General features: G+C 42.4%; 1 protein-coding gene across 1 annotated transcript in view; it reads right to left on the bottom strand.

Moving 5' to 3' along the window:
- Positions 1-5,968: 5,968 nt before the first annotated feature.
- The window catches only part of nr3c2 (nuclear receptor subfamily 3, group C, member 2), an 80,031-nt gene continuing 73,499 nt past the window's right edge, over positions 5,969-12,500 (bottom strand). Inside the window, exons 8-9 of the mRNA XM_030788326.1 lie at positions 7,994-8,151; positions 5,969-6,478 (exon numbers count right to left, since the gene is read on the bottom strand). Coding sequence (XP_030644186.1) covers positions 6,323-6,478; positions 7,994-8,151 — 314 coding nt within the window. The 3' untranslated portion in view covers positions 5,969-6,322. The remainder of the gene's footprint in view (positions 6,479-7,993; positions 8,152-12,500) is intronic.

Here is a 12,500-nt window from a genome sequence, read left to right as displayed (position 1 = left end):
AAACTTGGTCACGTTTGGGTCCTCTGCCAGGACACTGATCCAGCATGTACCTCTGGATCACACACAGTAATGCGTAACCAGGCTTTTACAGCGGTCATCCCAGTCCCCTGACCTTAACCGCATTGAAAACCCGTGGGGTACAGTGCAGAGGAGGGACTGTCAGTGAGGACCAGGGACACTGAAGGAGCAGAACAGCCTCTGTATGGAGGAGACTCAGACTCCATGTCCTGTGTTCTTCTACCTCACCGGGGGGGGGGGGTGTCACAAGGCACGAAACGCAGTGGTGCCAATAATTGTGAAACACGTCTTTTACAAAATATAACTTATTTTATGTTTACTTTTTTTTTTTTTGCTTTCTTTAAGCCCAATGTGATATTAAATTACACCGGCTATATAAATTTCTCACATTGCTTAACACAGAAAACATTTGATAAACCACATAGTGAGTTTTACCCAGCATTGTTGCTCATATGAATTGAGGGTGCCAATCATTCTTAAGAGCACTGAACATGTCCAGTCTGTACATGTATAGAATGTTTAGAATGTTCAGGGAAAATGGGCATCAGTGTAACAGTGCGTCTGTGTACTGTTCCCATGACGACGTTATGCTGTCACATCAGTGTGAGAAAGTAATGACATCACTGTGACATCACCAACAAGAATATGACATAAAAGAAAAGAGGAAACAGCAGAGCGGAATGATTGTTACTGGGTTTATTGGAGTCCCTTGATATTTCTGCGAACACAGGAATGGTATTGTCTGCATTAGGGTTATAGTGTACAGTTTGGAGGAGCTAGTCGTGTTTTTCTTTCCGTTGTATTGGATAGTTCTGTACTGTGGAGAGTTGCTGAGTATTTTACAAAGCATTCGATTAAAAAGTCTTTTTTCGTTTAGAAAAAAAAAAAAAAAAGGAAAACAAATAATGAAGAGGAAATGCTCTTTTATCACAACAAGAGATATGGCTTTGTTGCTTTATAATTCATGTCATCATTATCACCTTCACAAATAAAGATTCAGTCGTATCCAAAACGAACATCAACGCAGGACAGAAATCAGGGAAGAGAGAAACGCCTGTATGGACAGCTTTGCACAGAGAAAAACATCAGTCATTTCAAAACAAAACAAAACAACAACAACAAAAAAAAACAATTAGCTCTTCTTTTATTTTTCATTTTGTAGAAGTGAAATGAATCCCATTTGTCTTTTCTCTCCGTTGTCACGGTAACGGAGTTGCTACGTGAAAAGGCTTTTGTACAAACGCAGCGCTACAGGTTTATCTCTGTACAAGCGTCTTAACAGCACAGAGATTTTCTCTGGGTGAAACACAGGCCTTTTATATGGGTAATGGCTCACTGGCTCCAAACCTAGTCCAGACCTTGTCCTAGACTAGTCTGAATCCAGTCCAGGACTACTCACCTCTGGGCCTTTCCTCAAATCCAGAACTAATGCTGACTTTTAACGCTCCACAGCAAAGCGGCTAGTGTTAAATTTGCCAGTGTTAAATTTACTCTCAGGAGTGTTAATCGTGTGTTGCATATGCACTTCATTGTGTTTTATGGTCCACACTCTTCGTAGCGGTTGCAGTTAATGAGAGCGCTTGAAACTGTGCCCTCTGGCAAATAACTGTTAAAATAGGTGTTGACAGAATGTGAAAGTCTTAAAACGAATTGAACTCCAGAACGTTTTACTCTGGACAATTAACACTTACACGTTTGCTGTGATACCTTGTCTTTAAGGTCTGGTGTCTACCTGGGCAGCAGGTGTCTGCTCCATTCAAACCATTGGTGATAGAGCCAAGTTAATCATTGGTTGTAAAGCTAAGTTAAAGATCCTTTGCAGTTAGATTTCTGAAGGCCTAGAGTTGAGCAGTCTTGGCTTAGTCATTACCTGCTGATGTTACAAAGGCTACTTAAGCAAGAGTACATTCTCTAACAGTGCTGTGGATATCCTAAACCACCCCAGCCGCTCAAAGCACAAGTTTCAGTTCCTTAAGTGTGAGTTTGCGAGTCCGTCAAAAGAGATGCGGTCTGTCTGTGTTGTGTCACTGTTTGCTCTTGCTCATAAATGTTTTTTCTCCATCTGTTGACCCCCCCCCCCTCCCCCCCCCCAATCCAAAGAAGCATTGTGCAGTTTGTCTGTTCCATTCTACGTAAGTAGTTATCTCTTTTAAAATCTCAGAGTGGACATAAGTGTGTTTGTGTGCCCCGTGAAGAGTGTGGTCATTTCAGCCATTCTGAGTACTATTTTTTTGCATTCAGTTTCTACCGTCTCCAGATCAAAAGACCGCATGGACGATTCCCTTGGCCTTTAGCTTTGTGTCGACAAGAGTATCCAAAGAAAAAGGAGAAAAAAAACCAAAACAAAAATGGAATAAAAACCAGTTCACATTTCTGTAGAACAAAGAGAAGAAGGAGAAAAAGAGAGGGTACCTGTAGAGATGGGTAGTGAGTGAACTGTAGTCACAATCTCACATTCAGGTGGTAGATTTTCTCACTGACGGATATAAAATACATTCATATCTCTCTCTCTCTCTCTCTCACTCTCACTTTGTTCCAAATCTACTGACACTTCAATCAGGTGATTACAAAACATTTTAAAAGGGGAGTCACGTGACCTGCATCTGTTATGTTTTGTTTTGTTTTGTTTTGTTTTTTTTGTTTGTTGGTTGGTTTTGAAACGTATAAGTAGAAATGTTCCAAACAACGTGACATCGTAACTCACTGGTTTATTTACAACAGATACTGTAAAATAACTCTTGTATTTTTTTTTAACGTGAGATTAAAAAGGCACAATTTTCCCTTTCTTAAATACACTGTAAACATCTTGTCAAAAAGCATGCATAAACATTTCACTTTACAAAAAGATTTCCTATACTCTTCATTTTTTTAGACAAAGTACTAATATAATGTTTCCAGCAAAATATAATTCTCTCAAAAATACTTTCCCATACATACTAGGAACCTTTTGACATATATTCTCATTTTCCATATATATTATAAAAGAAGGAAAGAACAAAACAAAATAAACAAACAAACAAACAAACAAAAAAAAAAAACAAAGTAAGCAAAATATTTCGACAGCTTATTTTGAAGGTCCTTCACAAACGTTGGATACACAGCAGGATACAGAGACAGGGTGGTGGGGGGTCAGGTGGGGGGGTGTGTGAAGTGAGACTACGTCGGCTATAAAGAACTTTCTCCTCACTTTCTACCATCACAGCCACATTGAACGTCACAAACCAACTGGAAAAAACCCACAACTTAACACAGGCAGACACCACAAGGACCCCACTTCCCCAAAACCGTCCACAGGCCCGAAACCCACCCCCCACCCACATGCCCAGCCCGCTAAAATCCCCAAACCGACCTTTCACGACCACCCAGACAAGACTAGCCTCGCTAATATCCCCATCATCACGTTAACCCTTATGTGCAAATCAAATTTCGGCCAAAAGGATGGGCCTAAACCTATCAGAGAATCGCACTGACAATGCCCTGTCCAAAGCACCTCAGCTTTGCCCGTGCCTGCCAGAAAACCAAAACAAAACAAAACAAAAAAAAAAAATCAAGCACAGTGCCCTGTACCCATCCCTAATCCCCCCTCCCCCCCCTTCCTTCAGCCGAACCCTACCCCCGCCCCCATAGTCAATCTCACAGCATCACAGAACAGCAACTATCACACTGTCTCGCATTAGTCAGTAGCATCATGTGGTGTAACCACAATTACGCATGTGGTGTAACCACAGTTAAGCAGTCAAAAGCCATTGTGTGAAAGAAACAGTGGTCCAAATGACGATAGTTGGCCCAAATGATCAGAGGAGAATGTTGCAAGGTGTCAGATGTATGCATCCATAACCACAGATTTATTATTTAATTGTTTTTTGTTTTTGTTTTTTTTTTGTGGTTTTTTTTGTTTGTTTGTTTGTTTTTTTTTACCATTTGAAGCTATTATCCCAAACTTTATCTGTACAGTGTTTGGAAAAATACAAGACTGTAAGCAGACGGTTAGCAAGAACGATTTACATACGGTTTTTGTTAAGCTGAAAGCACAGCGCACTACTGTTGTTGTTGTTGTTTTGAGCAGGTTACTGTTATTATTGTTATTATTATTATTGTTGTTGTTATGATTATTATTTCCAATATGAATGAAGTATGAATCAGAGGTTACCACCATATCTAAATTTACATTTGCAGCGACAGAAAATCTTCAATCTGCTTTATTCTTTAGGAAAAAAAGCACCAAGTTATAAAATCGCGTCCCAATTAGCTGGACTAGTTATTTAAAAAAAAAAAAGAGAGAGAGAAAAGAAAAGACAAAACCAAAAACCTCACGACACACTGGTAGAAAACAGTTTACGTATGACTTTCTTGGAAATGTTAAGTACAACATCATCACAAAGGGCTGGTTTTTAGTCAATGTGCACATTACGAACAGCAGTAAGAATCATCTCTCTCTTCAGTTTGCAAAATATGGCATTTGAGTTACGTCTTAGTGACGATCTTCTCACACGTTAGGCGTCATAGTTTTCTTTTTTTTTTTTTCTTCTTCTTCTTCTTCTTCTTCCTCTTCTTTTTTTTTTTAACAACAGACCGTGGTAAAGGTGCATGCTTTTCGTAAAGATATCATCAACAGCGTTCGTGTTAGTAAATTACTGGTCAAGTATCACAACAGCCAATCACAGAGCATCTCCTGATCATTTCCATTCATGACAATGTCACTGCAAACTAGCAAAAGTAACTGGAGTTTTCTGATTTCTGTCACAGTAAAACTGTCACAGTAAAACTGTTTCTTTGTCTGTGAATGGCCAACATCAACTAAATCAACAGCTACCCTATCTCAACTGTAAAAAGAAATCTAAAATCAAAATTAACCTCGGGGAGATTCTCACGTGATTTTGATTAGCATTAACATTTTCCTCGAAACTCTTAACTGATTAAGTTTATTTTGTTTCGTTTTTTTGATCATTTGAGTCCAGTTCCAAATCAGATCTGACCAGAAGTCCTTGTACCAACTCTATCAAGGTTTTCACAAACAAGTGAACATACAGGCTCTGAGTAAACACCATATTCTGACGGAACGCACTTCAGTCAATATTAAAGTCTGTTGTTGGTTTTTTTTTGTTTATGTTTATCTCCCATTCACATGTGTTAAAATAAATCTGTTTACCTCATGGATGGATTTAGTTGCACCATCCAAACTTCTTTTTTAAGTTATTTATCAAAAGACAAAGTGAACTGTACCAAACTCCTGTTTTAGCATACTTCACAAACACAGCTTGGTTATTTAAAAATAATCTTCTTTTCATTTCAAATTTTAATCCTCTATTTCTTTGCATATCAGTTGAGATTTGATTGTTATACAACGATTTTGCTCTTTTTTTTTTGAGTGTGTGTGCGTGTGTGTGCGTGTGTTGTTAGAAACATTAATTTAAAAACCTTCCAGCTTTTACGTTATGTATAGCCCTTTTGAAGTATGTTCAGACAGACCTGTTCTTTGCAAATAGCCTAAAAGACTCTGTACTGTGTGTGAGCGCCAGGGCTGCGGCTGAAATGCTCCTCTATAACAGAAATGAACAGCCATGTTTTTGCATTGCTTTTTTTTTTCTCCACTTCTCTCAGTGTTATTACCATTGACAGTTAAGTTACATTGACAGTAATTAATTGCAGACTGCATGGTTTTGGGGTTCGAGGACATGTTGTTCTGTGTGTGTGTGTGTGTGTGTGTGTGTGTGTGTGTATAATTAATTACAGATTGCATGTGAGTCAGGGTTCACATTGGACATGTTGCTCTGTATGTATGCGATGGTTTGTGTGTGTGTGCGTGTGTGTGTCTGTGTGCAAGTGTGTGTGTGTGTGTGTGTGTGCGCACGGTAGCTTCCTCATCGAAATGTATGGCTTCATATCCATAGAGAAAAGAAAAAAAAAAAACGTAATCATTATTATTGTCTTGGGGGGGGGGGGGGGGGCTGGGAGGGGGGAAGGAACAATAAAATATCCTCCTCTGTTAGCTGGCCACAGACATCTCCTCTTTCTCTCTATCTTTCTTTCTCTCTCTCTCTCTCTCTCTCTCTCTCTCTTTCTCTTTCCCTCCCTCTCTCTGCACACCCTGTGGATTGACAGAGCTTTAGGATCCTTGTTTCACGGTGCTTTGTGCATAGCAGGTCAGTCTGGCTGGCTGGCTGGCTGGCGGGGGGCGGGGCAGGCTTGCGGACGAGCGAGCTTCACTGGCCCCTCTCTCTCACCGAGGCCCAGAGTATTCCTTTCATCTCTTCCCCCTTTCTCCCTTTCCTTATCCCTCATCTCCTCTCTTCCCCGCTGTCGGTCACTTCTTGTGAAAGTAAAGAATGTGGGTGAGCCCGGACTCCACCTTTGGTATCTGGTCACTGATGATCTCCACCAGCATCTCTGGGAACTCCACCTTCAGGGCCTGTGATTCACGGAAGGTGTAGAAGCAGAAGTCTAGAAGATTCCCCACGAGCTAGTCAAACAAATGGGATGAAGATAGACAAAAAAAAAAAAAAAAAACAGTTTTATTTGTGATTTTTATAATAGACATTGTCATAAAACCAGGAACCAAGACTCTTAATAAGCAAACTAAGGTGACGATGGGAGGGAGAAACTCCCTTTGTCTTAGACAGGAAGAAACCCTGAGAGAAAAGATGGCTCAGATGGGGAAACCCACCCTCCTCTTTCTTGGCACCAGGTTGTTAGAGTAAAATTAGACAGCTGCAAGGGCCTAGATTCACACAACGTGTTCTAGAGCCTGATGTTCAGCTGAAAAAAAAAACTATAGCTGTCACAACACTGGACCAAGTGAATAACCACTTTTTTTTTTTTTTTTTTACTCGTTTGTCAAACAATTGGCTTTTGTTGTTGTTCTTGTTGTGGCAACATTTTAAATACATATTTGTCATTCTAGTGACTTTGGTTGAATTTGACTCAGTTTCTTATTAAACTAAATGAAACTCTGATGTGCAGATCAGGGGTTCGTGTAACCCTCCTCTTCAAACAGGGTTTTAAGTCCTCAGGGCGTCAGTCTCTGTACGACTGTCAGTCTTATCAGTGTTTCTCTCTCGCACTGTGTTTGGACAAAAGCCGCTTGTCATTTCAAATGAAACCACTGAGCACTCTGTTGACCCTCTGTCTCTAGACACTGAAGTTTGCCGGCCAAAGACCGTGATTAAATGACATGATTTGATTGGACGTAATTAAGCGTAGAACTCTGGTGATTAGAGTAACAAACTGGTTTGTGGGAATTTGAGTTCTGTCATGTCTAGCCCTAACTTCATTTCCTCCGAGGTATATTACATCTGTTAATGAGATTAATTGGCTGTTGCATTTGGGGAATAAAAGTATGGGTGCTACACTGTGCCTCACCACTGGGGGGAGCTACTGATTCTGTATTTGAAAGGCTTGCTCTTTTAATATTGCTCAGTTGGTAATCCACAACCCTAGCCACAGATCTGGAGTCAGTTTTGGTGTTGTGATCATGTGGCAGTAGGGAGGGGCTTTTTTTCCACACCATTTTCTAAAGGACGGAGGATAAAAACGAGGGTTATAACAGGGCTATTGCTTTTCATGCCTCTTTGTGTTTGCATTCATTAGCCAAGGCGCCTGTAATGTTAAATTTATAGCCATGTTCTACTTTTCGCATCATCTTTATTTGATCAAAAAAAAAAGTGGAAATATTGGCAAACACATCAAGTCTGCGCCTTTAGTTTTTTCCCTTGATTTTGTACATTTTTAAAAGCCATAACTCTTCATACCCACTGAACAGAAACTCAGACGTAAAGAGCTAAGAGACTACGGTCCGTAGACAGACCCACTGTTTCAATTTACAACTTAGTTTTTGGGGTTTTTTTTGGTGGGGGGGGGTGTCTTATTTTTTCCAACCAAGGAGAATATGAGCTTGGGTCCCTGAAAAAGCCAAGTGAAATGAGCTATTTCTAGAAACCATCTAGAACGGTCTGTGTTATGGTGTTGTGGTGCTTACGCCATGCATGGCATCCAGTAGTTTGGTCAGCTGGAAGAACCTTTGCCACGTCTGGCCACAGTTGCTGGTGGCTTTGCCCGCGGATCTCCTCAGCTCCTTGATGTAGTTGACTCTCATCTCCTCAAACGCTCCTTGGTTTTTCAGACCATCTTTGGGGACTGTGGAGAGAGAAAAACAAATGTTTTGGGGTTTTTTTCTAATTGGTAAATTAATTCATCCTTTATTTTCACATCTAAGTCCCTTTGAGATGTTCATGTCTGTTCCTAGGGTATCCTAGAAGCCTGTGTCTGTTGTGTCTTGGTGTGCTGAGGTTCAGTATTGGCTGATCTCAGCAGATATAACTGTATAATCAAGTTTATCAGACACTCCATATCTAGCCCACCACCACCGCGGAAACCTGGGTTCGAATCCCGGTAGTGACGTCTCCGGCTTGCGCAAGAGACAGCGAATAGAAGCGTTAGGAACCGGACGCTGCTAAACTGGGAGAAACTGGGATAAAAGGGCAAAAACAAAAAAAAAAGGTTATTAAAGGAAAACACGAACCCAGCGTCCAGCGTTCTTAGCCAGAGAAATGTAATCCATACAAACCCAGAGCATAAATCATTTCTAAGTGGCTCTGAGAGCCATCTGGGCCCGTCTCAGTGACGGGCTGAACTGATCATGAATGCTGGCCTGTCCCGTGCAGTCGGCATCGACTTTGTGCTCCGTCCACTACTCTCTGGGAGTTTTATGAGTCATTGGACCCCACTGAGAGAGAAACAAACCCTTCTGAGCGCCCCCCCCCCCAATCCAAATTGTTATTCCCTTTACATATGTCCATCTTTTGTTTTTCTTTTTTTTCTTTTTCTTTTTTTTTCTGGTGTGCTCAACTATCTGAACCTCTGGTCCTCATTAGTAAATCTTCAGTTGTTTTGGACTTTGAAAAAAGTGGCCTAGGAGAATAAGGCCAAACTCTCTTTCTCTCTCTCTCTCTCTCTCTCTCTCTCTCTCTCTCTTTTTCTCTTTCTCTCTCTCTCTCTCTCTCTCTCTCTCTCTCGCTCTCTCTTTCTATCTCTGTGAAATTTTGTGTCTTTGGGGCGTGTAAGGACACTGTCCAGACAATTCTGACTAACACATCTTTTTTTTTTTTTTTTTTTTAATTCCTCCGTCAGACTTTCATTACTAGTGATTGAAGTGATGCCCCTCAGTCAAGGTTTCACACTTTTAAATGAAACGCAGAGCACCGCAGATACGCACCCACCCCCCCGCCACCCCCCCCCCCGCCCCCCCCGGCACATTTTACGCAGCCAAAGATGAGATAAACGCACCTAGTGTCCTCTGGACAGACGAACGGACGCGCTCTTGCGTTCCCGCAGAGGACGAGAGTGAGTCTGTGGAACTCAGCCAAATATCTAAAACGCTCAGCCTCTGGTGAGCTCATTTCAAAAAAAAAAAAAAAAAAAAGAAAGAAAGAAAAAAAAACACACACCTCATCTGTTCACCAATTGGGGAGCAGGACAAGGGCCTGTATCCCCTCCAGGAAATGACATCTATTTAAACAGAACAGACTTACAATGTTACAATGTTACATGTCCTGTGGTCTCCAGGATCCCGACCTCACGCATCACAGACCGGCCCCACATCACGACCCCAAACCAAGAGTCGAGACTGGCCAATTGGAATGGTCCTTAGCTGTTCTTCTAGTGAACAGCTTTGCCTTTTGCTTTGAGTTCTCTGGGCAACAGAGAGATCCAGCTATGTGGAACAGGGTGCTGCATTTGGGCGAGGATTTACCCTGAACCATAGCAGCAGAGCAGGACCCAATGAGAAATTATATTAAACAGGCTCTCGCAGGATTGGACAGCCGGAGAATTCAGAGCCAATAAGACTCTGATCCGTTCTAGGATTCTCTGTGACTGCTATACAGATCTTGGCTGTGGTGGCTGGTATTTTTCTCCAGACTTAGCGAGTGCTGTCACTATCGGTTCTAAAGGTGCGTTAGACTTTCACCAGTAAAGCGTTAGACTTTCACCAGTAAAGCGCACAAACTGGGGCTTTTTCTTTTTTTTTTAATTCACCGGTGATGTGTCTGATTATCCCTCAACTGCCAAGCAGGGGGTCCGACGCTCAAAACCTGTGATCTTAAGATTCAAAGTGTCGTCGGCACAATCACAAGGACGCTTTTCTGAGGGAGGGAGAGTTCCTACCAGTACTCGCCTGGTTCCCAGATCTGCTAAATTAGTGCCTCGTTTCAATACTGGAACAGTTTCACAAAAACATGGCAATGGCTCCCTCTCTGCTCCATTTGTGTCCATTTACACAGCATTACACAAACGAGGACGAACTACACCTTCCAATGGGACCATAACTCCCTCGTCATTCTTATAACAAGGCCTCTTAAATGCCAGAGAAGCTGCTCCTTCCTGAAATTTTCGCTCTTTTCTGATCTGCACTGAGACTGCGTTCTGCCCCTCTGAGAGATGGAATTCTGAAACATGCTGAAAGTACTTCTTCGTTACAAAAATAAAAGAGATAACTAAATGAATAAACAAAAATAAAAACGATATTTCTAGATTCAAAGAACACACTGTACCTTGAGGGTTTCATATTATCATTCTTTTGTTAGCGTCTTTGTTGAATAAAATTCGTGTTTTCAGTTTTCCTTTTGGTAAATGAGGATGCTAATTAACAAACGAGCTGTAATTAGTAAATGTCTGAGTGTAATCTTAATCGCGGTTTTAATCTTATTCTTGAGAGGAATCCAGTAATACTCGGTGATCTACAAACATGCCTTTCGGTACTCGAGTTTGTCGGCGTACGGGGAAACCCCAGTGAGGCACAGCATGGAGCCCTGTTCTCTCTCTCTCTCTCTCTCCCTCTCTCTCTCTCTCTCTCTCTCCCTCTCTCTCTCCCCCCTCCTCTTCTCTTCTCCTCCTCTGACTGACAGAAATGTGCTAAAATCTCCCTCTCATTGATTTTCTCTTTTCTTCTCTCCTACTGACCCACATCCATCCCTTCCTCATTAGTGGCTCAGCCTGGCATTTAAGACCCTGGATAAAGGGGGAGCGCAGTCATTACGCTGGGCTAATCGGTGCCGTGTCCCGCTGAATAGCCCCCCCCCCCTCCCCTTTACAAGCTCCAGAGACCCATCAAGAGGGCTGTTTATCTTTTCAGAGGGATCACATTTAAAAGGAGGGGGATTTTTTTTTTTTTTCCACCTGTGGACCAACTGGCAACCCTCTTCCTCCCTGTGCTCCTTACACTTCACTGAGGGTTTAGTTAAATATGCAGTAGATTCTGAATACAGCGTGGTTGCCAGGTATTGGACTGAAACTGTAGGTGTGCAGTCACTTGGTGAAGATGTCGTGTTAAATATGTTTTTTTTGCATAATCCTGTGATTTAAGCTTTCACCTTATACATTCCTGACATGATTTTTGTTTGTTTTTAAATAGTTGGGACTTGATACCAGACATAATTGCTCAATGAATGAGACTCGATGCTCCTTTTATTGTGTTCACTGACCTGTGAAAAAGATGAGAGAGGGTATATAGCCAAGCGTCTTTGCTAGAGATGTCACTTCAAATGAAATTCACAAGCATCCTCACTCCATTAAACAATAGACAAACAAGGAAAAACAGAATTCTTAAAAGAGAGAGAGAGAGGAGAGAGAGAGACAAGCGGGCGTTGAGTGTGCTACCGATTTTGGTGTGTTCTCGCTTTAACCGGTCAATTTTTCCAACACAAACAAGGTCACACAGACACCCACCGGGGGCCGGCTACAGCCGCAACCAAGGTCAAAGAGGATCAACAGCTTCCATAACACACCTTCAGGGTGCGCTCTCTCTCTCTCTCTCTCTCCCCCTCTCTCGCTCTCTCTCTCTCTCTCCCCCTCTCTCTCGCTCTCTCTCTCTTTCTCTCTCTCTCTCCCCCCCCCCTCTCTCTCTCTCTCCCCCTCTCTCCCTCTCTCTCGCTCTCTCTTTCTCTCTCTCTCTCTCTCTCTCTCTCTCTCTCTCTCCCCCTCTCTCCCCCTCTCTCCCTCTCTCTCCCTCTCTCTCGCTCTCTCTCTCTCTCTCTCGCTCTCTCTCGCTCTCTCTCTCGCTCTCTCTCTCTCTCTCTTTCCCCCTCTCTCTCTCTTGATCTCTCTCTCTTCCCCCCCCTCCCTCTCTCTCTCTCTCTCGCTCTCTCTTTCTCTCTCTCACTCTCTCTCTCTCCCTCTCTCTTTTTCTCTCTCTCTTTCCCCCTCTCTCTCTCTCGATCTCTCTCTCTCCCTCTCTCTCTCTCTCTCTCTCTCTCTCTCTCTCTCTCTGGCTCTCTCTCTCTCCCTCTCTCTCTCTCTCTGTCTCTCTCTCTCACACACACACACACACACACACACACACAGAGAGCACTCTCCCAATTGATCACATACCAAACGACATTCAATAAATCTGTCAACCTGCCAATCACCGAGCAGCAAACACGCAGGTGCAAATTGGCCTAAAAATGTTGCTGCCGCAACAGCAGCAAACAGGAACCATTTTACTGCTC

The sequence above is a fragment of the Chanos chanos genome, chromosome 11 (genome assembly GCF_902362185.1).
Source record: "Chanos chanos chromosome 11, fChaCha1.1, whole genome shotgun sequence".
NCBI lineage: Eukaryota > Metazoa > Chordata > Actinopteri > Gonorynchiformes > Chanidae > Chanos > Chanos chanos.
The sequence above is the reverse complement of the archived record's forward strand: the minus strand, read 5'-3'. Positions and strand labels throughout refer to the sequence as shown.